General features: G+C 59.2%; 1 protein-coding gene across 5 annotated transcripts; it reads left to right on the top strand.

Annotated features, from left to right (window-relative positions):
• Window positions 1-218: 218 nt before the first annotated feature.
• KCTD5 (potassium channel tetramerization domain containing 5) lies at window positions 219-24,774 on the top strand. 5 transcript variants are annotated; one of them, XR_007411313.1, is made up of 8 exons: window positions 219-529; window positions 10,181-10,289; window positions 11,944-12,035; window positions 12,805-12,900; window positions 15,330-15,455; window positions 16,369-16,719; window positions 17,954-18,012; window positions 21,420-24,771. XR_007411313.1 is itself a non-coding variant. In XM_025416884.3 (6 exons), exons 1-6 carry the CDS (start codon window positions 278-280, stop codon window positions 21,447-21,449), a joined length of 705 nt encoding a protein of 234 aa, XP_025272669.1. In that variant the 5' UTR covers window positions 220-277; the 3' UTR covers window positions 21,450-24,771. The 5 variants fall into 5 exon arrangements, 4 of the variants coding, with proteins under 4 accessions (XP_025272669.1, XP_048967443.1, XP_048967442.1 ...); XM_025416884.3 differs by lacking the exons at window positions 16,369-16,719; window positions 17,954-18,012 and having other exon boundaries at window positions 220-529; XM_049111486.1 differs by lacking the exons at window positions 219-529; window positions 10,181-10,289; window positions 11,944-12,035; window positions 12,805-12,900; window positions 15,330-15,455 and having other exon boundaries at window positions 16,400-16,719; window positions 21,420-24,774.
• Window positions 24,775-25,075: the final 301 nt, after the last annotated feature.

Raw genomic sequence — 25,075 nt, 5'->3', positions numbered from 1 at the left:
GGAACTCCGGGCCCGGAACCCAGCGTCGGAGCGCCGCACGTGCGGGGGGCGGGGGGGGGGGGGCGAGGCCGGCGAACCCCCGCCCAGCGCTACGCTCGGCTCCGGCCGGAAGGGGGCTCGGCCGGTCGCCTTTCCGGACCGGAACTTCCGCCTGCCGCGTGACACTAGGGCGGGCGCTTTACGAGGGCGGACCCGTGGGCGGGACGGAGCTCGGAGGACAGTATTAAAGGCCGGACGCTTCCGGTAGAGGGGACCTGTGGCGGGGCTTGCTGGGATCATGGCGGAGAATCACTGCGAGCTGCTGCCGCCGGCCCCGGGCGGCCTCGGGGCGGGGCTGGGGGCCGGCCTGTGCCGCCGCTGCAGCGCGGGGCTCGGCGCCCTGGCCCAGCGCCCCGGCGGCGTGTCCAAGTGGGTCCGGCTCAACGTCGGCGGCACCTACTTCCTCACCACCCGGCAGACGCTGTGCCGGGACCCGAAATCCTTCCTGTACCGTCTGTGCCAGGCCGACCCCGACCTGGACTCGGACAAGGTGAGGGCCGCCCGCCTGCGCGTCCCGGGCCGGGGAGGCGGCTGGCGCCCGAGCTCGAGGGCGCCGTCGGGCGGAGCGCCGCGGCCGCCGACCTGGGGGCGCCGCCTCCTCCCCCTCCTCCCCCTCCTGCTCCCCGGCCCCGGGTCCGAGCGGGCTCCGCAGCCCCGGCCCCCGACCCCCCCGTGAGGGCGCCTCCTCCCCCTCCCCCCCCCCCGCGGCCCCGGGTCCTGGCGGGCTGCGCAGCCCCAGAGCCCCGGCCCCCGGCCTAGGGGCGCCGCCTCCCCCTCCCACCACCCCCCCGGGCCCCGGGTCCTTGGGGGCCGCTCAGCCCCTGAGTCCCCGCACTTCTCGTTTGCTCGCGTTCCACACGTCCGACCTCGCGGGCGGGGGGGGGGGGGGCGACGCGGTGACCTGCGTTCCCCGGTGACTTGCATTTGGAGAGTTGGCGCCCTGTCGTGTGCGAAGGGGCAGCGAGGAGCGACGAGGCGGGAGAGTTCGTTGGGGCAGCGACCCCACCGCCCTCCCGACCGACCGGTCGGCGTGCAGCTCGCCTCTCGTCTGAGTGCTCGTGACTGTGGTCGGATCCTCACGGACACCGTCTGGATTATCACCTTTGTAAGGCTGGCGTGGCGGAGGAGGAGCTGGTGGGGATCCGTCCGGATTGAAACTCCGGCGGGGCTCTGCTGCGAGAGTACGTGTTCCCTGTATTTATCCCAGGCAGTTCGCAACCTTCTAACTTTCCTGGGGCTTCTCAGTTGAGCGTACATAATTGCACTTGGCGATGCGCCGCGCCAGCTCAGCGCTTGCCAGGCGTGCAAGTCAGTCTTCCCAGAAAGATTCCGCTCCCTCTCCAAGTTCGGGAAGGCCACCGAGACCATCCTTGGTGTGGCATGCATGACCTCAGGATCGGGTCGCCAGAGCTCCAGGGTCTCCGCTGCCCCTTGAGCTCTCCACTCTTGGGGGACTGACCTCCCAGAACATGGCATCCTCATCCTCTCCAGGGCAGAAGTAGGCTTTTGTTTGCCCTGATTCTCCCATTATAGCAGACAGGTATGTTTTACTGTTTGTTTTAAAACACTGGGCCACAGTGCTTCGTTCACTTGGTTTTCTACTCGGGAGATCCTGCTTTGTATGTTGAATCAGATTTTAAATTGTTCTTGTCCATTGGGTTTGTTTATTTATTTATTTATTTATTTTGACGCAAAGTCACAAACAGTTGATTCAAAGCCAATTACCTCTACCTTGCGCGGTTAAGGCAGTTCATCCCTTTATCTTACTGCCTCAAAATGACTTAAAACTGCTCTACCACAGTAACAGTCCTTTGGGGGAGGTGATTAACCCACCAGAACGCACATGCAACGGTTGCCTTTTGTCACCGTCGTCCTGTGCTTACCCACATTTGAGTTCCAAATCGTCAAAGTGAAATTTAGAACGTGAAGGTAACGCAGCAGATACAGTTTCTGTCTCATAAGATAGTTGATAGTAAGGGTTAGGTTTTGTAACAGGCAACAGGAATTTACCAGAAATAGTAATGCGAGTTCACATGGATTATGGGAGGGGAGAATGCTTTACTTCAGATGAGAAACCGCGTGTGAGATACTGGATCCTTCTCGGTCCCCCACCACCACCACCACCACCAATTCTGATGAAAGAACATCCCAGAGGTTCACTCCTAGATAATTAGATCCTGAGTAAGAAACCGGAGGCTGAGGGTGGAGGGGAAGGGGTGTTTGGAGGAGTGGGACGCCAGTGATTACATGATGGAAGAGAAACAGGATGTTGATTCACTTGTGAAAACCTCGAAGCCCTCACTGCATAGTTAAAATGAATGAAAGCATACCTGGCAGCTGTCCCTAGGGCTGGACGTCAGCACAGACCTGGTGCAGGGTTCCTGCTGGGCACTTGACCCGTGTTCATTGAGCACCTGGGCTGCAGCAAGCTGGTGCTTGGATAAGGGTTGGGTGGGGACATTCAAAGGGGAGATGGGAACCTTGTAGGAACCTGCTGGGTTGGGACTCACTGGGAGAGTGCCTGGAATTTGCTCTTAAACACCACATAAACCTCTGGGAGAGGTGGAGTTGATGGAACCTTTTCTGAAGAAGGCGACAGACAGGTTGTTGGGGAGAATGGGGAGCAGGGCTGCCACTGGGCTTGAGCCTGGGACCAACTCTGGGCTCCAAATCCTTACCCTTTTGTCTCAGTGCTGACTCCGGCCCACTCTGGCCCGCTGGCGGTTCTCTATAGACTGGCCAAGTGTGAATTCTCACTTCCTCCTGGGGCTTCCTCCAGCAGGGCTGTGTCTGGGGTATTCATTTCAAGCATCTGCCCCTCTGCTGTCTGGGTCATCTTTCTCCCAGGTTCTTGTAAGGGGCGGGCCAGGTATGATCCTCCTTCCCGGAAGTGCTTTGTGAATACTTGCCGTGTGATTCATTTGGGTTAAGTCTCTTGGTAGTCCATGCTACCTGGCCCATTAGGCATTGTTGAAAACAGGTTAGCGTTTGTTCAGAGCTGAATCAGCTTCTGTTTCAGTGTGGAGATGCTTTAGGAGTTAAAAGGGAAACAGGAAATACTGCTACTTGGTGGTTGGAAACCACTGGGATTAAGTAGGATTTGAGGTGGGTTCAGTCTCTGTCACTGAGCCAGGCCCAGAGAAAACCTGAGCTTTTGTCCTTTGACGGGGCCAGGAGGCTTCGGGCTGCAGACGCTGTGGCATCAAATGGGTCTTTGAGGGTTGGGGTGACCACAGTGTTTCTGATGACATGTCACTTGCAGCTTTTGCCTGTGCTCACTCTGGGTGTACTTGGTGTTGGCAAGAGTTTCAGGATTGGGAAGATAGTGGAAGAGATTTTACAGACAGGGCCAAGTGATGAGGGATGTGGGTGGAAGTACAAACTTTTAAGTCACTTGGCAAAAGAAGTGGGGATTCCTTAGAGTAGAAAGAGCAGATATGTTCTGTATAACTAAATCGGAGGCAAGAGGCTAACTTCCCGAATTCTTTAGAGCATCCCAGGCTCCCATGAGCGCCGGGTCATCCTGTCTGGGGCTCTGAGTGGGTGTCCCGAGACTGGGCGCGTTTCATTTCACACTTTGGTCAAGGATGTGGCTCTGAGCATGTTCCTAGCCCTGACCGCATGCCGTGGTTGGTCTGAGACCCGAGTGGAGGGAGGGGCCCCTGCCCTCCCCCGGCACAGCAGGTCTTCACAGAACACCTAACTGGACAGCCCTGGGACCTGAACCAGCCAGTGAGTCCAGGTCAGAAAGTCCTGGGAAGGGACTTGCCTTGAGTGTGAAGAACTTGCTTCGAGACGTCAGACACAAGCCCTGGGCCTGCAGTTGTCCTACCATCAGCCATCTGAGGGCAGCCCGAGAGGAAATGGTTGTCACTGCAAAGCACTTCCTATTTCTGCCCACTGCATAGTGACTAGGCTTCGTTCAGAGCAGTGGTCAGAAAACTGTTGTCCGCCTGCCTGATTTTGCAAATTGGGTTTTATGGGAACCCTGAGGTGCTTGCTTGTTCCCAGGGTGTCTGGCCGCTTTCACCTGTGAGGGGATGCTTGGAGGTCCTTTAAAGGAGCTGGCTCTGCACCGAGGGAGGTGTGTGCATGGCCAGGGTGCTCTCACCAGGTCTTAGTTGGGCCGCTCTCCCTGGACTGCAGAGCACCAGAGACATCCAGTCTGGCGCTGGTGTGCCGTGGGTCCTGGGGAGATGGAGTGTCTCCTCTGGTGGCAGAGTTAGACTAAGACTCGGGCCTGACTTCGACCCAACTTACGTAGCTGTGCGACTTGAGGGTGAGTCGGTGTGCCGCTCTGAGCCAAAGTCACGGAGGAGCTGTGGGAGTTTCGGACCCTGTGCCCTGTGCTGGGTCCTTGCAGCAAACAGATGACTCGTGGCCGTTTCTACTTTACTCTGTACTTTGTTTTTATTTTATTTTTATTTTTTAAGATTTTATTTATTCATGAGCAACACAGAGAGAGAGGCAGAGACACAGGCAGAGGGAGAAGCAGGCTCCATGCAGGGAGCCCGACATGGGACTCGATCCCAGGTCTCCAGGATCACTCCCCGGGCTGCCCTGTACTTTGTTTTTAAAACAAACGCTTTCTCTCCACTTTAGAATTTGTTCTTGCTACTGTACGTTTCTGCACATAGTCTCTGAGTCACCGCAAACCCTGGTACCTGTGGGTCGCTCCTGTGCTCCGCCAGCCGGGAAGGGCGGCGTGTCTCCCATGCTTCCCTGGCGGCCTCTTCCGCGCTCCACCCAGAGCTCCTGGCTGATCTCAGGAGAGGCCCAAGGGCAGCTTCCCGATTTCGGAGACTGGAGCATGTGCTCCGTTGGGGGGGGGAGGGGGGGACACGGCTTCCTGGGCAGCCACCGTGTTTTCTTGTAAGAAACTTGAGGTCTTTGAGCCTGGAGAACACAGCTTCAGGATTCTGGTACCATCCGCCCACATGTTTGGAAGAGGCTCAAGGCATCCAAATGTGGGTGTGCACAAGTGTCTCTTCCCATCGTCCACATTCTGGGGGGTTCTAGTTTCCTCAGCAGTGGGGCTTCTAGAATCTTTGCCTAGTTTTGCACGTCAGGCTTGGGTGACGGCAGTTCTGCAGGTGATGAGCTGGGCCAGCTCTGGCAGATAGGCCGAAGTAGGTAAGGGAGAGGCAGGCAGCGCGGGGCGCCAACCACGCCTAGCCACTGCAGTGGGCAGGAGGGAGGGCGGAGGTTGGGTGAGGGAGCGGAGGAGCCATGGGTCTGCCCTTCTGCCCCAGCAGAAAGGGAGGGTAAACTCTGCACCAGATCTGCCAGCAGGGCAAGGGTTAGGAAGAGAGCAGAGGCCACCTGGGAGCCAACAGGGCGATGGCTGTGGGGACAGCTGGCAGGGAGGGTTTGAGCGCCTCATGGGAGCCGGGGGCTAAGCATGAACCTCTGGCAAGGCGCCCCTGCTGCAGAGTGTCAGGCTGCCAGCGCGGAGTGGTTGTCGCCCTGGGGCCCGGGGACTCCAGGCTTGAGGAGACCTCCCCTCCGAGGCAGTGGAGGAGGGGCACTGCAGCCAAGGACCTTGGGTCATCCCTGTGTGGAGCTTCTGCCCCAACCGACCATGGTTCCCACCTGTTTCCATCTCTAGTTGAGTCTTTCATGCAGCAGTTTTATATTAAACACACACTCACGCCACCAAAATAAGTAATGTGATATCTGTGGAGGATTTACGTGCAGGTGTTCTGTAGCTGGAATGTGTCTAGGGAGGGGAGCACCTGAGAAATCCCGGCAGATGGACGGTGCCCTGCCTTGCAACATAAATGTTCATAGCAGCTGTGAGCTGGATGGCTGGCCCTTGGGCTGGCAGGTCCGCTCAGCACCTCCCCAGGACTGTCCCTTTGCCCCAGGGTGACCCAGCACCTGCTGCAGTGTGTGCACAGTTGACGTGGTGTCTCCTCTCAGTGCCCCTGGCTCCTGCCAGACTGAATGGGTCACTCTGAACCACCCCTGTGTAGTCCTGGCTCTCTGGGTCTCCACCTCATCATTTGGAATCGGTGACGTCTCATCCTCTTCTGGATGGAGGGTTGACAAATGAGAAAACAAAACAAACAAGAGAATAGAGACTGAAAGTTTTGTGCAGGAATTTGAAATAGTCATTTAAAATGGATAGCTTCAGAGTAAAAGCTAAGTATTTCTTGTTAGATTCATTGCAGATGCTTGTGTGCAAAGAATTCTGTGCATTTGCATTTAGCTTTTAATGGGGCGATTTAACAGAATTTATCTCCCATTTAGCTCAGGACACTCAGCCCTCTTCATTGCCAGTCTCCAGTGGCTGTGCTGCTTCTCTTGCACCGGAGTGGTGCGGTGTCCCCCATTTCCCGACGTGCTCGTGGAGGCCGTGAAGGTGATGTAATGGGGCCAAGTGCAGACGCTCCATAGAGAGCTCTCATGCCAACAGAGTTCTTTTCCATTTAGAATCTTGGTGAGAGTCTGACATCCCTGATCCTCACTCCTCATCACCGTTTCCAGGACCCTGTGGTTGGGCTGAGGGAGCGGCTGGCCCTGAGGGACGAGCAGCCCCCACTTTATCCACAGTGCTTTGCTGGGCAGTGCATTCAATCCTCCCTTTAATGTGCGGGTCAGGTTTTACTTCTGGACGCAGAGTGGGCAAGGAGAACTCAGCCTTGGGGCTCGTTACTGAGTGGTATAGTCATGAGTCTGCCCCTTGCAGAGCTTTACCTCCTACCCAGGGGTATGGGCTAAGGATGCTGGGTGGGCTCAGAAAGGAATGGACAGAGCGGGGTGTGGAGCTCTCTTGGTGGTTTCAAATCAGCCTTACCCACTCCGCCGCCTCCATGTTACAGCTGCAGGTTAGGTGTCTCCTGGGAGAGCATGTGATGTGGGCTTAGCCCTCCCTTTGCCCACTGGCTCCTCTCGGAAAATGACTGTGCAATCAGGGCTCGTGGCCAGGGCGTGATCTCTGTGGTCCGGCAGCCTCCCCGCCTGGGGCCCATAGCCCAGTAGCTCAGCCAGGAAGGTGGGTCCCAGTTGGGGTGGGATCCAGGCGGCCTGGGCATCACTGGGCCGCCCTGCTCCCCGTGGGCACACTGGCAGCTGTGGGCAGCTGGCCCCTGTTGCGTACTCCAGCTTCCCTGGAGCTCCCCGGCCAGCTTCCCTGTTAAGCCCTTTAAGGTAGGTGTATATTTTTAAAGCCAGCACTTCACAAGTAGGTCAAACGCTAACTCAGTGAGAAGTGGGTAAGGTTAATAGAGGGAAATGATTTGTCGAGAAAGCAGTCTTAATTCTGGCTCTTTTACAAACAACACAACAGCAAAGCTTGCCATTCCACAAATGTAGCACACGCTTATTCTATGAATTGAGGACAGGACAGAAAGAGGAGACAAGGGACCCGCGAGTCTTGCCACCAGTCCCCTGCTGCCTGTTGTGTGACCAGACCGGGCTCCTGCCTGCGCGTGCTGGTGCAGTGGAGCTGGCGAGGCCCGCATGGAGAGCCAGCGGCCATGCCCCCACCACTCCCCAGTTTCCAGTGTAGGTGTTGCCAAGATGCTTTTCTCTAGGCTTTTGCGTAAGTGAACCTAAGACTTATATTCTGAAGTGAGGTCCCAGGGCTGCATTTCCAGAAGCATGTGAGGTTCTGAGGCCCCTCACACCTCTGTGGGCACGCCCACCAGTGTTGAAGGTACCTATCTGCAGCCAGCCCTCGGCCGCGCTCGCCAGCGCTAGAGCATGCTGCGCATGCTCAGGTGCTCAGACACGTAGTGTTTATGGAGGTCTTGCCTACATGTGTGTGTCTAAGAGTCAGTCTGTGATCATCTAGGCAGTCGCCCAAGATAAAGCCTGGTGGAGTTTTGGGGTTTTGGTGTAGGACCCCCACATTGCCTGTGGAAATTGAAACCCCCTCTGACGAGCCCAGTTCAGAGCACTGCGTACTCACGCTGCTGCCTGGCCCCACCTGATCTTGGAATCCTTCTGCTCCAAACAAATCCCCAAGAAGAAACCGGTCCAGGGAGCCCTGGCGGGACTTCATGGGAGAAACCACTTTTGAGTTTCCATAAGTGCTGCTCCTTGGTGGCAGGGCTGGGCAAGCTGGCTCGTCACTGGCAGGGGGTGGCACAGTCTCCCACGCAAGGCCACTCAGTGAACCTACCATTCTGGGTCCAGGCAGGTGGGCCTCCAGGCAGCCTCAGGAGGAGAGCTCTGTGCTTCCCTTCAGGGTGGGCATGTTGGAGGCGGCATGAAAACGGCCTCTGGGCTGAGTGCACCACCTCATAACCTGCCCTGTACCAGGGCAGGCACTGGAGCTCAGGCTTGCTCCGCAAGGGGGGAGCGCAGTGTGATGATGGTCCCTTTGTCCCTTTGAACTCATAGTCTGGGCCCACTGGGGCCTGGGCCCACTGGGATAGGGAGGCCCCCTGGGATGCCCTGAAGGTGGCACAAGCCCTCTCTCCATCTGATCTTGACCTTTTGCCAGCTTGCCAGTGTCAAGGTAGCAGTGCACTGATGAGTCATTTCTGAGCCTGGTGATGTGCAAATGTCAAGCCCTGGGCTCTTTTCATACCTGGGGGTGGGGTGGGGACGGGCCCCGGACTTCATGTTGTGGCACCCCATCCCTTTCTTTCCAGGCCTTGGTCCCTTCTGGCTACTTTTTGCCAGTAGAGAGACTGGTAGAGCATCCTTCTTCCAAAAGCTGGTCCATGGGGTCCTTGGCCTTGCTTGGGGAATAGTAGGGGTCCAGACGGACAGAAAGCAGGGGTCCATGGGGCAGTGTCTAACTTAGATGGTGGGTAGAACATGAGGATGAACTCGGGAGGTCTCTGTGCAGTGGGGACACCGCCTTGGGGGACAGAAGCCCACAGGGGAGCAGGCCGTGGCCTGTCCTGGCAGGAGACTGGGCTGAGTGCCCGGGTCCTGCCTGCTGAGCAGCAAGGCTCCAGGTCCCAGCGCCCTAACTGACGATGTAAGAAGAGCAGGGAGCCCTTGGAACCTCCAGGCTCTGCCACCCACAGTCCAGGAGGTGATGCTCCTGGGTGAGAAGTCAGGTCCTAACGCGGGTGTCGCTTTGCCATCAGGATGCCCCCTGGCTCCCTGTGTCGGGTGTCCGTAGGCACAGCACACCCAGGAGCTTCAGATACTCCCACCACCACGCTCGCCCCATAGACATGCTGACACCATCCTGCAGGGTCTCAGCTGGTCATGTTCCTGCTGAGGCCCAGGAGCCCCTGCAGCTGCTTTCAGGCCACATCAGCTGTTCCACTGACTTACGGGGTTACCCTGTTGACTCAAAGGGAGGCCTCCCTGGGGCCGCAGGGAGGGGACGTGGTCTTGCCGGAGGAGCAGGATTCGCCACGGGCAGCGGCAGAGAGGGAGATGGTGGCGGGGTCCCTGGTTGCAGGGCAGCCCCGCTAGAAGGCGGCCTGGGCCAGACCCGCCCAGCAGACCCAGGGCAGATGCGCGGTATCCCTAGTGCGGTCGGCTCCTAGACGGCTGTGGCTCCCCTTCGCTGGTGGTACCCCCACTGCTGTGCGCAGGTCAGCATGTCCATGTCCCTGGTCCAGGCTGTGCTGGGAACTTGCTGGCAGCTGAGCAAAGGGCCCTGACCCTCCGGGAGGAACCAAGGCCACCCAGTGTGGGTGAAGTGCCTTCTGAAGGTCTGTTTCATAGACGCTGCCCATGGGGTGTGGCTCCTTTGGTCAGCGTTCCCTGAGGGACCCCAGGGCCACCTTGCCATGGAGGTCAGGCCTCTCTATACAGTCGCTCTTCTGTGTGCTTCGGACGCACCACCCCTACCCCAGGATGAGAAGGCCCTGCTGCGGGGCCCAGGGGGAGAGTCTGTGTTCACTTACTCGTGTTAGTGTTCATAGCGTTCACATGGCACGGAGGCTAAACCGTCCCTCAGCCATGTTTGCGGCTAAGGAGAGGTCCCTACACAGTTCCCTCGCTGCTGAGTAAATAAAGGGAGGTTGACTTGGCCTAGACCCGAGACTGCCGATAGCCAGAGGCCCCCAGAACCCCCTCCCTGCAGAGCCCCAGCGCAGGCTGACTGTGGCTTAAGGGACACACACGACCCCTGTGCCTCCGCACCGCTCTCCGTGTGGCCTGGTGTCACACGTGCAGATCCTGGCCTTCACATTCAGGACTCACAGGGTTTTGTTCTTTGTAGGATGAAACTGGTGCCTATTTAATCGACAGAGACCCCACATACTTTGGGCCTGTGCTGAACTACCTGAGACACGGGAAGCTGGTCATTAACAAAGACCTCGCAGAGGAAGGTGAGTTGGGAACGGGGGTCCCAGTGGACAGGTTGGTCACTTAAGACAACAGACCTCTCAGCCCGAGCTGGCCAAGGAGCAGGCCCTGCACATCCTCCCCTGCAGAAATCCCACGTGCCTGCGTCCCCTCACTGCTTCAAGGCTGCCTCTCACACATGCCCCCCAGGCGCTTGTCTCCAGGAGGGGAGGCTGCTGGCCGGGGTGGTCTATCAGGACTGCTGTCACCAGGGGGACAGGTCACCTGGGCTGTGGACCGCTTCAGGAGCCTAGTTAGCGAGGCTGCTGGGGCCGGGGCTCCTGCCGCGGAAGGCTGCTCGCTTTCACGGCTGCTTTGGCTCAGGCAGTCTTGGACACACCTGCCAGGTGAATCCCGGTGCTCCCTGGTCTCAGTGTGCTCTCCTTCCAAGGCACCACCGTACCCTCACCTCTGAGCTCCACCTGTTCTCAAGCCTTCCAGCGCTCAGAGCAGCCAGTAGGGAGCTCAGTGGTCAGGGAGGCCCTGGGCGGTCCAGGCGCTTCCATCCAGCGTGGGCTCTGGCTCCTGCAGGGACTGGGGTCCTGTAGCAACCACCGGGACTGAAGTGGGCTCGCTCCTTGCCACTTCCTGGTGTGCTTCTCTCCTGGGCCTCCAGACCCAAGCCTGCATCTTGCGAAGGGGCCTTCTGCATGCACATGCACTCACGTTGTTTGGGGCGCCTTCCTCCGTGCTGTTTGTGGAGCCCTTTAGTTCTAGACTAAACTTCACAGCCCGATCCTGGGACAGCTTGCTAAGAGGCAGGTGCTTTCTGGGGACAGGCCCCTGCCACCCTGCCTCATCACCTGCCTCCTGACCAACCTCGATACCATGCTTTCAGAAGGGCCCATGGTGGACGCCAGCGCAGTGTGTGGACGGTCCTGGTGCCCCCTCGCAAAGCCTCTCAGTCCCCACCCACAGGTCTGAGGCGATGGCCGACAGGATGGCACCAGGTCTGCGTTTCATCACTGACATGGCCACACGCCATCCTGAGAAGTGACATTGTAGGTACAGCTGCTTACCCCCAGGCGCCCCCTCTGACTGTGCTACCTGGACACCTGGTTAGGGCGCAGCCCAAGCTGCTGGCGCTGCTTGGGGACACGGCATAGAGTGAGGCCTGGCCAGGGTGGCCAGCACGGCCCTTCCGGAACCCCTGGAAGGGGTCCTGGGACTGGAGAGTCCCTGAATAGGTGGAGCACACGTGGCAGCCTTGGGGAAGAAAGGCAGCCCTAAACTGGCAAGAGTCCTAGAGCTGGGAGCCGCGCTCTCAACCCCTCGGCTTCCAGTTGAATGGGGAAACTGAGGCACCAAATGATAGACCTGTACAAAGCTACCCGCCAAGCCCAGGCCTCACGTGAGGGCAGCAGGTGGTCCGCAGGCTGTGGGGAGGTCTCCAAGTTCTGTCCAGGGGCGTCCAGGGAAAAGCTGGGATAGATGCATGTGGGACTGTGTGCCCAGCTGGCCACCTGGAGTGGCACATGCCAGGAGTGTGTGCAGGAAACGTGCCCTCTGCCCTTAATCCTGGGGCACCCCACTTAGAGCCAGCATGTCTGCACATGGGGCTGTGGGGTCCACGGGAGGATGCGGGAGAAACATTTATTTTTGGATCTGGTAAAAATTAGTTATTTTTCTCTATTCTAGGAGTGTTGGAGGAAGCGGAATTTTACAATATCACCTCACTAATAAAACTTGTAAAGGACAAAATTAGAGAACGAGACAGCAAAACTTCCCAGGTAAGACCAGTGACTAATAGGCCTGCCGCTTCCGAGGCCCACCACGTAGGCACAGTTCGCTCCCCTCCCTTCCCGCCCTTCGTCCAGCTGTCCCGTCTGTAGCTAGCATGACCCAGCTGGGCAGAGCACCCATCTGAGTGCTGGGGGCAGGGGAGTCCCTCCTCAGGGCCTGGGCTGAGAGCACCAGTGTCATTCACTGTCACAAGTGAGGCTGTGACCATTACGGCATGAGCCACTGCCACCATGTGGTGGTCACTCTTGTGCTATCATGGCCGCCGCTGCAGCCTGCCAGAGGAGCAGCTCTGCGAGGTCAGGCTTCTGGCGGGCAAGTCTGGTGCTTTTAGCACCAGAGGCTGCGCCTGGAGCACAACTCGGTGGAGGTCGGTGGGTGGGTGCAGCAGGTGACACACCAGCTTTTCGGAAGCCACGCTGCCGTCCCCTCCTGGCTGCCTTTGCTTCCGGGCACAGTCTTCGCGTGCTCATGTCTAGCCCAGGGTGCTGTCAGGGTTTCAGGAGCATGACTCACTGAATTTTGCAATTTAGAAATAGAAACATGTTTGGTGGCAGATGAGGGGTAGAAAATGTTTTTCCGAAGGCACCTCTTCGGCCTGTTTTGCTTTGTTGGATGATAGGCTGGGTGGGGGAGGTCACTCTGTGCCACGACCTGAGCCCGAGGGGCGTCATCCTCCCCTGCGTCATCTGCAGGGCTGTCCCCGGACTTGGCAGGGGGCATGCGGGGCCTGTCTCAGCCGCAGCTGTCGTCACACAGGTGCCGGTGAAGCACGTATACCGTGTGCTGCAGTGTCAGGAGGAGGAGCTCACCCAGATGGTGTCCACCATGTCTGATGGGTGGAAGTTCGAGCAGGTGAGGCCCCACCCCTATAGCAGGGTTGCCATGAGCCTGCTGCCTCCAGGGACTGGTAATGAGGTGTTGGTGGAGTTGTGCCCCATCCTGATTGGATCGGTCACGGATGTTGGGGGGTGGAGTTGTGCTGGAGCCCACCCTTCTCTCTTGGTTACTCTTCCTCACCTGAGCCCGTACTTTGCCAGGACTGCTCTCTGTGCTTCCATCTGGCCTGTCCGTGTGTGTGGGATCGACAGCCTGAGCGCATCCCGGCCTGGCCCTGCCCTCCTGTCCCCTCACATCCCCTCCCATGCTGGCTGAGCAGATGGTGGCCTCGGCTCCTTTGTGCTGCAGTTGGCACAGATGCCCTTCCCAGCGGGGCTGCTCTGTGGCCCCCGGGTCCCCTTCCTGCCCTCGGCTCTGGCGCAGCTGTGCCCTCCACTTTCCTGGCCTGACATGAGGATGTGGGAGTGCCCCTTCCTTTTGTGGAGCCCCTGCTCCCAGCCTGCACAGCTGCTGCCCACTGGCTGTGGGCCTGTGAGCACGTCCAGGATGCTCGATGATTGCTAGTACCTTTTCTACAAACTTCTCACTGCTCCCAGCCCCCAGCCCCAGGTAGCACCTGCCCTGGTGGCCAGGGCCCCTCGGGCCTCTGAGTGTTGCTGGCTTCCATCCCACACAGGTTCTGGCCACGGTGAGCAGTCCTGCCCGGAGGGAGGGCGGTAAATTACAGGCTCACCCCAGGCTCCCTTCTAAAGGTCATACCTTTTCTGTGGGTCTTTTGGAACAGTGGATCACACTGTAGAGCATGCTTGGCATCCCCTTAAAATGTCACTAAGACAGCTGTGGTGTTTGCATCCTCCCTCCAATCGGGGGAGGGCAGCAGAGTGAGTGGCTGGTCCGGAGGGACGCACGTCCCGTCCCATGCCCCTCGTGTGCTCCCTCACCGTGCAGCCTGGAGAAGGGCTGGGGACACGGGAGTTGTAGGTAGCAGTTGGGGTGTTGACCTGGGTCCCCCTCACTTGGAGTGAGGTTCCTCTGTAGCTCTCGCTGAGAGGGAGAATCTCCTGTGTGAGCCTCTGTCTTCCTATCTGTGCTCAGCCTGAGGCTTTGTCCTTAGCTCCTCTGGAAGATCCCAAGTCCGTTGCACAAGCCAGGTTCCTCTCGTCCCTGAGTCTTACCTGTTTTGCCTAGTTTGTCCCTGGAGGGTGTCTTCCCGGTTCTTGCCGGTGAAGCTCCAGAGCCAGTCCTGTTCGAGGAGAAATGCTCTACTTCCCAGAAGTAGGAGTTGGAAGTGCTGTGGGTAAGAGCCCAGAACCCTAAGGGGTGTGGGCGCCAAGCGCAGGGCCCTCGATGAGGCTCACGTGCCTTGTAAGAGAACGTCGTCTGCGTGCAGACGGCCCTCTCGGTGGCTGCGCACCCACAGCTCAGTCTGTACCCAGAGCCGCCCCTCTCCCGCCCAGGGTCCACAGGTGCCGGGGCACATCTCTCCAGGGATATCCGTGAACCCAGAACGACCTCCCAGAGAGGCGGGAGAACATGCCGGCTCCTGTGCTCCCCCCTCTCCGGCCACACAGGTGTGCTGCCCAGCACACTCTCCTTGCTCAGCCTTGCCTGCTGCCCCAACGCTGCCGCTCTGGTGCCCCTGCCCCTGGCCACCTCCAGCGTGTGTGGCCAAGGAACAAGGGCCCTTCAAGGCACTTGTCAGCTCAGTAATTCTGCCCTGGGAAGCCTCACTAGTGTGAGGCTTCCTTTGGACTCATTTTGCATTTAAATGCGCATGAGCAGGCGGGTCAGCTGTGCGTGTGTCTGCCTGTCACACGGCTCCCACACAGCTGAGCCTGCAGAGAGTGGAAGCCGCAGCTCACCCGCGTCCATCTGTGAGATCCAGGCTCCCGCACCCCGGCCCCTCCAGCACCCCCCCCCCCACGCCAAGTGTGCCCTTCCAGGTTAATGGCCCTGCTGGGAGGAGATCAGCCCTGCCTTCCCCTCAGAAGGCCTGGTAGCTGCAGCAGGAACAGGCACAGCATGTGGGAGCTCACCTTCCCGTGTGCCCAACCCGTGTGAAGGGATCGGCCCTACACTGAAGGCCGTGACTCCCCCAACCTGCTCTCAGCCCGCCGCCACTGCCCCCCCAACTCCCAGCATCAGGCCCCCACTCCTGTGGGCCCCACCGGAACCCGAAAGAGCTGAGTGGCCCAGCCGAGATGGCCCGTCGCATGCGTGGTGCACGTGTAGGGGTGGCCCGCACACGTGTGTGCCCTGTGTACACGTGTTTGGGATTTCATTTTCTGTGAGTTCATTAGAAACCTCGAGGCTGAACCCTGTTCCTTAATGTCTGTGGTGCCGGTTGGCGCTGGCGCAGGCTCGCAGGCTACAGTCCCCCACTGGCGGGTGGGCTGGACACGTGTGCAGCACTCATCCCACGCCGCGCTCTTCTCTCCTCGCAGCTGGTCAGCATCGGCTCTTCCTACAACTACGGGAGCGAGGACCAGGCGGAGTTTCTCTGCGTGGTCTCCAAGGAGCTGCACAACTCCCCGTACGGCACGGCCAGTGAGCCCAGTGAGAAAGCCAAGGTGGGTGACCGCGGGCGGGTGGGCGCTGGGCCTGCAGTAGGGCCCACGCACCTCATGCTCTCGTCCCTGGTCACAAGTTCTCGCCTGACGTATCAGAAGCAGAGCCTGGGAGGGAAGGAAGGACCCGTGGGTCCCATGGGCCGTCGGTGGGCAGAGCACCATGGGTGATAGAGGGAGGGGTCTTTGAGCACCGGCCGCCCCTTGAGGCGAGCTTCTGGGGCTTCCACAGCCCCCTGCCAACACCTTCAGGCAGGCAGAGCTGCTTCTGCAAGTTTGTCTTCTAAGTGATGCTGTGGTGGGCTGTTTTCCCAGGGACTGGGGACATCAGGGCTGGAGAATGGGGGCCCCCCGCGTGGCACCTGCCTTAGCCGCATCCACCCTGGTCTTGGGAGTCTTGTTTGGTTTGTAAAAGGAGCAGATCCTGCAGATGATACGATTTTCAGACTCCTGGGAGCGTGGCCTCAGCAAGGCACCAGCACGGACTGGTCCCTGTGTAAACGGCACCGGCTCCCTCTGGGTGTTGGCTCTTCCATCGCCCCAGGGTGTGTGCAGGGACAGCCGTGCTGCTCGTTTTCGGGTTAGTCTCATGACACAGAGCAGCAGCTGGCACGTCTTCTGGGGTCACTGATTCCAGATGCTTCTGCCCATGGCTGACTCTACCTGGCAGCACTCCTGGGCCCTGGAGCCAGCTCTGCGGGGGTACCAAGGAAGGGGGTAGGGCTCTGTGGCGGGCACCCCGGGTGAAGGCTCAGGGCCACAGGGCACTTGAATGAGTGCAGGAAAGGACCAGAACCCAATGGATTTTAACTGATGTCATTAATTGGAGGCTCCTGATTCTTTCTCAGAGTCTCAGCCCTCCCAGGTGGCCTCTGGTCGATGCCACTGGCCCAGAACTGCCCTGTGACTCTTTCAGGGCCTGTCTTAGAGGTGTCGGCTTAGGAACAGACAGCACTGCCCCCACGTATGTTAGCCTTCCCGAGGTGGCCGTCTTCACGGAGCTCGTGGCAGCTTGTCCTCACAGCATGAAGAAGTCGGGTGTCTTCACGAGGGGTCGATTGTCCAGTACCCAGGATGTCCCCACCCTGGCCCGCAGCACCGTAGCTGCACACGTGGCGTTGAGGCCCCTCCGCCTCCCACCTGGGTCAGGACCACATCGACGGTGCTGGGCCTGGGGATGTGCTGCCCATTGAGTCTTGGGTGACCGAGCCCCCCGAGCTCCCAGTCTCATAAGGAGGCACATCTCTCTGAGCAGTTGCAGAATTCTGTAAGTTGTTCATTTTTAGAGACTTTGATGTTTGAACTTGGAAAGTTTTACCGGGGTGGTGTCCTGAGCTCACTTCCCTCCGGTGGCTTTTCTGCTGCAGAAAGGCTACGTCTGTGCTCTGAGGAAGCTCCAGGCACAACCACAAATCCCTTTGCTTTTGAAAATGTAGCCCGGTTTTTCTCTCCAAAAATACCTGGGTCTGAAGTGTGATAGCTGCTTTGGTTTCTAAATGAGGGCCGTGCCGGGAGCTCCCCAAGAGGCCAAACATGGTCGGGGTCCCCGGAACACCATGGAAAACCATCAGGGCTGGATTAGGGGTTGTGACTGGGGACACCGTGTGCAGCCTGGTTCTAGCAGTGCTGCACCCGTGAGGGTGGCGAGTGTCAGCCTCCCGGCTCCAGGCAGGCGTCGGGCAGGGAGCTTAGTGATTAGTGAGGACAATGGTCCACACAAGGGTGGTTCGCTTCCACCGCCGGCCGCCAGCTCAGGGGCTTCCCAGACCCCTCCACCCATCCGAGATTTGCTGGGAAGGCTTGCAGAACTCGCTGACTGAGGGGACCCTGGGGTGTGGTTTGTCGTCAGGAGTATAGAGAGCGAGGGCTCAGGTCCAGCAGGGCAGAGCATGGGGCAGAGGCCCGGAGACCTGTCAGGTGAGGGCTCCTCTGCGGGGTCTTGACAGGCGGCGCTAGCACGCAGAACATTGCCCACCAGGGATGTCACCCACCTCCGTGTCCAGGGATTTTACTGCTCTCGGTGACACAGACGAGATTGATTGATAACTGATCGATGACTGCCTGCTTGACTGATCAGTTTCCTGTTCCCTGGCCAACTGACCTCACCCCTGTCACGTTCTTAGACTGTCCACTGTGGCCCGGAGGTCACTGCCTCTCTGGAGCCAGCAGTAAAGGCCACACCTCTATTGGGGCAAGGTTCAGTTCCTCACTAGAAAGAGGGAGGGCAGAGTAGAGCCCTAGGAGTGCCAGGCTCAGGAACAATCGGGTGCTTTCCTCTGTGGCATGTCTGCACGTGTGGGTTCAGGACCCAGGACCCCCGACACGAGGCTGGTCCGCCTGTGCAGAGGGCAGAGGGCGTTCCTGCCCCCGAGCACCCATACTTGCCACCACCTTGGGGAAACGGCCTCTGTGGGTGGGCTCCCCAGCCGCCACCCCGTCCCAGCCTGCACTGACGGTGCCCTCTCTTCTTCTCCCTTGCCGCATGCTGCGTGCCGAGCCAGAGTGACGACGAGGAGACGGGTCACGATGGGGATGATTCAGATTAAGTGTAAATGTCATGGTGAGCTCTGTCACCCTTGCATTGACCACTCACCTTAGCCTCCTTGACCCCAGCCCTTCCTCTGCTGCACTTTCCCATACCTGTAGTGGACAGAGAACCTTCTGCGCTAGAAGCTGACTGTAGATCTCTGGTGGAGCCAGCTGTCTAGGGTGGAGCTATAGTCTGTTTCCTTTAGGATGTCCACGTGGGTGGCCTTGGGACCCAGGCTGGGGTGCACAAGAACCCCATGTGTCAGTTGCTGAAAGGACCTCATCGCTGTGGGTGTCAGTGGGCAAGGACACAGGCCTACCCATCCTGTCACAATGCCACGGACTCAGGGCCACAGAGCCAGGGCTGTGCCTTAGGGGGGGACCTCAGTCCTGACACCAAAGCCTCAGGAGTGGGATGCTGATAGAGAGGAGTCTCTGACGACCTTCTTTCTGTTTGCCCTGTGATGAGGGACTCCGCAAACACGTCCTGGTCCCCAACTGCTGCTCACATCCCTGCTGTGTCCCGTCCCTCTTCCCACTGTCCAGGTCCAGAGCCCAGCTGTGCTCACCATTAGCAAGGGCCACTGTTCTGTTCCCTCATCTTGCACACGGGGAGTCGAGGCCCAGAGAGGGCAGGTTGTAGGTGGGCAAGCCACACATCATCCATGGTGCTCCCCTGCTCCCTCCAGAGTCCTCCCTCCCTACCCGTGTCATGGACCAAGCCGTGCAGATTGGGGGCTCCTCAGCCTCTGCTCTGGGAGCTCAGGAAAGGCATGTGGCCAGCTAAGCCCTGAAAGGTTGACCGTCCCGCTGTGAGAGGTCTGGACTGGAGATTGCAAAATAAGAGTGGCATTTACGTTTTCAGTTATCTTTTTGATGATTTTATACAACGTTCTCAGTCTTGCCTCTTGATCCACCCGTCTTCAAGTATTTGTCACCTGGCTCTCCAGGAGTTTACCAAGCCTTGGTCTGGAGGAGCACAGGCCAGGAGATAGGCAGAATGAGTCCCATCTGTTGCTTCAAACTTCCTAGTAGCCACGTTGAGAAAGTCAAAAGAAACTTGAATATAAGCTAACAGTATTGATTCAGCACATGGAGAACCTCCAGAATCATGGGGGTATTTTGCTTTCGTCACTCAAGACTCCAACCTGGTGTGTAGTTTGTGTCTGTGGCCCAGCTCTGCTGGGAGTGGTCACTCCTCGGGCTCAGCAGCCTCGTGCGCAGCAGGCACCAACCTGGCCCAGCTGGAAAGTGAGTGGTGCTAGCAGCCTGTGGTCAGAGCCCGGCTGCACCCTGGGGGAACCCGTGTGAGCACAGGGGAACCAGCTTTCGCAGAAGCCACATCGGTGGCCCCAACTCACTGGGCTGTGGGAGGGGAGGTGCGGGCTGGTCATAGAGCAGCCGTGGGGCGGGCCCTGCCTTCGCACGATGACACGGTGCACCTGCCTGGGCATGTCAGGCTGTGCTGCTACTCAAGGGACACAGCTGGTCCCTGTGGTCGGCTCAGGCCCCGCCTTGGGAGGCAGCCCGGGGAAGAGGCTTTCCCCGACAGATGGGGTTGTGGCTGACACAGGCCCTAGGGGTGGTGTTCCATCCTCGTCAGGAGGTAGTTATTGGGGCTCACTCTGGTGGGCGGCATTCCGGTTGCTTGGGCTTCCTCTCCACTGTGGACTCAGAAACTCTCCTCAGCATGGTTTCCAGCTTGCCCTGCAAACAGCAAAGATGACGGGACTGGGGCCAGCACCGCAGGAACAGTGGGGACCTGCGAGGGCCGATGGAGTGCATGTGACCCTCCTGCATCAGCTCCCCCAGACCACATCCCTCTGACAGGGGTCTCCTGGACTTTTCCCTAAACCTAGGGGCCTGAGGAGGGATGTTCAATCTGGGGCGCTGCTTCTCCATCACAGATGAGGCTGCACCTCACAGGGAGTGAAGCGGGGTCCCAGGAGATGGGCGCAGTGGGCAGGAGAGCATGAGAGCATGTCAGGCAGCTGTCCCGGAGCCCTCGGAGCCTTGGCGGGCACATCCAGGGGCTGGCAGGGGTGTGTAGGGCACCAGGGCACAGGCTGGAGTGACCCTCAACAACCTGTGCCTTCCTGAGTGGTTCAGAACAAGTGCTTCATGGATGTGAGTGCCCAGGGCCTCTGCTCCTGTGACCACGGTGTCCTGGGCAGCCACCCTGGCCTGGGAGCAGGAGGGCGAGGCCTCACTGGGAGGCAGGGAGCCTCTTTCTGGCCAGAGTGTCTCTGTGGACCTGGTCCTGGTGTGAGCAGCCTGGTACCTCCCAGGGCACAGTCCCACGCTGTGCGCATGTCCAGGGCTCAGAAACGGTGTCCCTAGGGCCCCATCTCTCTCAGCTCTGGCATTCAGGCAGAAGATGCCCCCTGGAGGCTCGCTTTCACATTGCCTCCTACAGCACTGGCCTTGGCTGGGTTGAGCCACGCTGGGACTCGGGGTGTTTCTCCTGGTTACCTGGTGCTTCATAGCCATACTGCGCATGTGGATTTAAACAGCAAGAGATGTGCGGACTCTGAAGCCCCCACCTGGGGACACAGTGGTCCTTTCCCCTCTACCTGGGCTGTGGGGTTCAACTCTCTAGGGGTTGGCCAGTGCTCAGACCTCTAGAAGCCCCCAGCCTGGTTTGGGGGTGGACAGGATACACAGATTTCTGGGGCTGAAGGAAGTTGGGGGCTCTGCTCTGTCCCTGAGATGCCGAGGGGGAGGGAGAAGGACAGGGTCAGGCATGGTGGCCAAGAGGCCATGGACTCTGCAGGGGCTGGTGCCCTTGAGGCAGGGAGGCCAGCGCACTGAGGAGCACGATGTGAGCCCTGCAGGCTGAACCGGCGGGTGTGGAGGTGATGGGGTAGTTCTGGGAGCTCAAGTCTGTGTGTTGTGGGGCTCAGGCCGGGTTTGTGACGGGTGTGAAGAGGAACGGGTTGAGGTGCGGACCGCTGGTGCCCTGAGGGCGCTGGCTGTACACACGTCTGCAGCCCAGATCTATGTAGGCTGGAGCCTCGGGGGTTGTTGCCTGTCAGGTGAGCTGTTGAACCCCCAGGGGGGCTCTGTCACCCGCAGAAGGCAAGCAAGGGCGGCCATCAGGGGAGCTGGCTGCCAGGGACCTCTGGGCGCTTAATAAGGAGCCATGACCCCCACCCGTGTCTCAGGCTGGCTGCTGTGGTGGGAGGTGGGGGCACATACGTCTGTCTTGGGCTGGGATGGAGAGCTGGAGGGCAGGCTCTGCAGCAAGGGTCTGCGCCTGCTGGCTGGGCCGACTTCCAGCCTGTGCTTGGCCCCCTGAGCCACCTGCAGGCAGACTTAAGGTCTTGGGCCCTGCTCCCGGAGCAGGTGCTTCGCTTCAGGGTCTCTTGGCTCCCAGCTGGCCACAAGGTGCAGCCCCGTGCAGCACCCAGGTCCTCATTGTCTGTTTGGCATTTTCAGATTTTGCAAGAACGGGGTTCAAGGATGTGAGAAGCACAGTGTTGACAGCTGAAGAAACATTTTATCTTGTCCCAAGTTGCAACGATCTGCCATGTGGAGGAAGCTTGGCTGTGAGAAGAAACCTGCGTTTGACAATTTCTCTATAGAGATCTGGGTGTGGATCCTTTTTTGCCTCTAAGGTGGGCGGTGCGAGACGGGACCACCTGTCTGGGACCGGGCGTCCCCACTCGGAGCAGGCGTGCCGGCCAGGTGGGTGTCCCCCTGGGGGCCTCCGCTCGGTGTTCCCCATGCTGCATGGGCCCGAGGCGGGAAGCTTCCAGCCAACCCCTGTAATCACCGAAGATCATTTAAAGGACAGCGCTCTTGGTGCTAACATAACATAAACAGTCTGTGACGGAGCCAGGGCCTTGCTGGTAGGAAGTGGCTGCAGCGCCATGGCCACAGGCTCTGGGTGCCCACTGGTCACCCACGTGCACCAGGCTGCACCAGGCCCTGGTCCTCGGGTCAGGGAGTCGCTCTGCCTTCCCGGCGGAAGAGGTTGGCAGTTTCTTGCAGCCCCAGCGGGTACCTCCTGAGAGAGGCGGCCCCCGCGTGTTCACTACTTCCCGGGCCTCAGCCCCGAGGCCCGGCCTCCTTCAGAGCCAGGCTCCCCCTGCCTGACCACGTCGGGAACAGTCGAGGCTTCTCCACTTACATTTTCCAGGCAAGAGAACTTTGCATCCTTTCTTCCCCAGTGTGGACAGACGACCCAGCGTTTGTACTTTTTAGAGATGCCTGAAAGTGTTGCTGCATTTTGGACTGATGCGTTAAGTCATTGAAGGGGAGGTAGATGCTTGTTGGGTTTGGCCCAGCCTCGGGCCTGTGGGGGAGCTGTTGCCCGTCAGTGCCTTTGTCTCGCCTGGGATGGAGGTCCTGGGATGGAGGTCGGGGCGGAGGCCTGTCCACCTGGCTCCCGGAGCTGAGACTCCCGGTCACCCTGAAAACCGGATGTTTACAATGCATCACAAATCTCTCCCTCTTGCCAGCTCGCTCGTCTTCTTTGTCTAACTATGCAGTTCTCTCTGGGGTTTGGGGTGTTTGAGACTCACACAACCTGCACGGGCTCTGCCCACAGGACATGACGTTGGACCTACTAGAACCCCTGTAAAAAGCGCTGCTCGCATGCTTTGAGGACAGACCTTTCCTAGCTGTCGTGGGGCTGCAGGCGGGCAGCTCTCTGCTTCCTTGCCGGGGCCGCCGGGCGCTCTGACCGCTGCCGAGCGGGGCGGAGGCTCGGGCGTGCCTAGTTTCCAGGGCTTCCGGAGGCTTCTCGCCTGTGTCCTCTTCTTTGCCAATAACCTGATTAACCAAGTTCTCTGGCACCTGGGACTTACCTCCTCCTTCCTGTGAGGTCTGTTGTCTGTTGTTAAATGTTTGGCTTCACATTCATCGCAGTCTTTCTGGAGGACACATTTGGGCCCGGCAACCGTCCCCCCCGGGGTGCCCAGGGTGGGGGCAGCCCCGCGTTGGCCTCGGGGTGAACCTGTGTGCTGTGTGCGCTGTTGGCCACGTGGCGTCGTTTGATTTGTGATCTTGACATAATAGATAGGCTTGTGGTTTTTTAATTTAAAGATATTAAGACTTAATTCACTAAAATTTATTCTGAGGGGATATTTATACTTTTATACTTTTTTAGGTATCCGTATTTTATCAGCTTACAGTTTAATGCCTAAGTTTCCCCTGAAAATAGCAAATAAAATTGTGTATTTATGAATGAGAACAACTGTTAGTGTCTCAAAGCGCACAGAGAAGCCACTGCTACAGAAGCGCTGACCTGGGCTCGTGGTGGCCGTCCCCCTGCCTGTCTGGCGGCCATCTGCATGTCGGGCGCCCACGAGGGCCCGGGGAGCGCTGGGGCTGGCACAGCAGAGTAGCACACGCCCGTCTCCCACCTCGGCCGTGCCAGCGCCACCACCTCACCTACCTCTTGCTAGCGTCCTGCCCCATCCCTGGGGACAAAGGAGATAGTCTTCTAGTGACATTTGTGAAGCACTCATGGCTCGTCATGCCAAGGGTGCACACCTGTCTGTCCCACTCTGCCTCCCATACTGGCTGATCCTAAGGTGCAGGGCGCCACCCAAACCCCTAGTCTTCTCTGGTGACCATCCTGTTTGCCGGGGTCTCGGGCATTTGCCTTGCTGGCCCAGGCTGGGAGGTGGGCTGCAGGGGCGCTGAGCTCTCATGCTCAGTGTACAGTCGGGGGCATGGGGAGAGGACTCCAAATTCTGCTTCAGAGAGTTTGCTCTCTGCACAGACAGCAGTTGGCACCTTCCGGCTCTGCTCCTGACAGCGGATCTGAACCTGTCTCCTGTCCACATGCAGGGCTGGATGGGAGCCGGCCACCCAGCCCAGGTCCCAAGACTGAGGGCCCTTCCTCTGGGTCTGCCGGGCGGGGAGGCCTCCAGCCGGCCTGCTGCAGGGGGTTGTGGGGAGGGCACAGCTCCCTGAGGGCAGGACAGAGGGAGGCGGGCGCGTGGAGTGTGCAGCTGCTGGGCCCAGGCCGGAACCTTCCAGGGCACTGCACAGGGGCCAGCAGTCCCCCTGCTTCTCCCCCACCCCCCATGTTCACTTGTGTCCACCCAGCAGGTGTCTCTGGCCTCGTCCAGCCTCCCCAGAACTGGAGGCTATGGCCGGCAGGTGCGCCAGCGCCCGTCAGTCCACCCTGTGTTGTGGCTGTGTGTCTGTCCGCGGCAGCCTATGCCCTCCAGTGCTCAGAGCTCGCATGGTCTCTGGCTTGGCCTGAAGCAGACGCAGCAGCTCACTCCAGCCCCTGGTTGGGAGGAGGTTGGTCTTTGGCTTTGGGGGCGTTCACCAGCACACACACCCCTTCCTCTCCTGCGTGTGTCCTGTCTGCCTTGCCTTCTGAGCACCTGAACTATGGGCGGCTGCATCAGGTGGGGGGCAGGGGGTCCTTTGGCCTCAGACTCTGGCCTCCTGCACAGATGCTCCAGGGCCAGTCCTGTGACTCAGAGCCACGGCTAACCCCAGGAGGCACCTGGGCCGCTGGGCCCCAGGTGTGGGCTTCCCTGCTCAGCTGCAGCCCCTGGAAAGGTCAGCCCCTCCTCTTGATTCACCTGTGGGCTGCTCTGCTTGTCCCCCTCCAGGTGGGCTTTGCATCGTGGGCCCCCAGCCTAGGTCGGTGGACAGTCTCCCAGTCTGTGTGCTATCTGAGGCGCAGCTTGGCAGCAACGTGTCCCCCCAGCCAGGGTGGGAGAAGGGAACATAGCAGGGCAGTTTCTCTCCTCAGCCCTTGTCCCAGCACACATCACTTGCTGTGTCAACTGCATGAAATAAACCTCTTTTTAAATTCCTAGTCTCCGCGAGTGTTTTCTCCTTCACTCTCTTGAATATCTGCCCTGGGTCTGGGTGGGCCCGAGTTTGGGGAGCCCAGGGGATGGAAACTGTGCCTAGAGTCACATGCTGGCCACCGTCCCACACAGGAGCTCCCAACCTAGCTCGGTGGGGTGTCCTGGCATCTGTGCCCGGAAGGACCCTGACCAGACCCCTGCCCTGTAGCAGAGGCAAGAGGATGGGGGTGGTGGGAGTCCTCAGGGCACCAGAAGGCTGGGACAGCCGATGAGAGGAGGCGGGGGTCGATGGGGGTGGCAAGTCCTCCT

This window comes from Canis lupus, chromosome 6 (genome assembly GCF_003254725.2).
Source record: "Canis lupus dingo isolate Sandy chromosome 6, ASM325472v2, whole genome shotgun sequence".
Lineage (NCBI taxonomy): Eukaryota > Metazoa > Chordata > Mammalia > Carnivora > Canidae > Canis > Canis lupus.
This window is presented reverse-complemented; position numbering and strand designations above follow the sequence as displayed.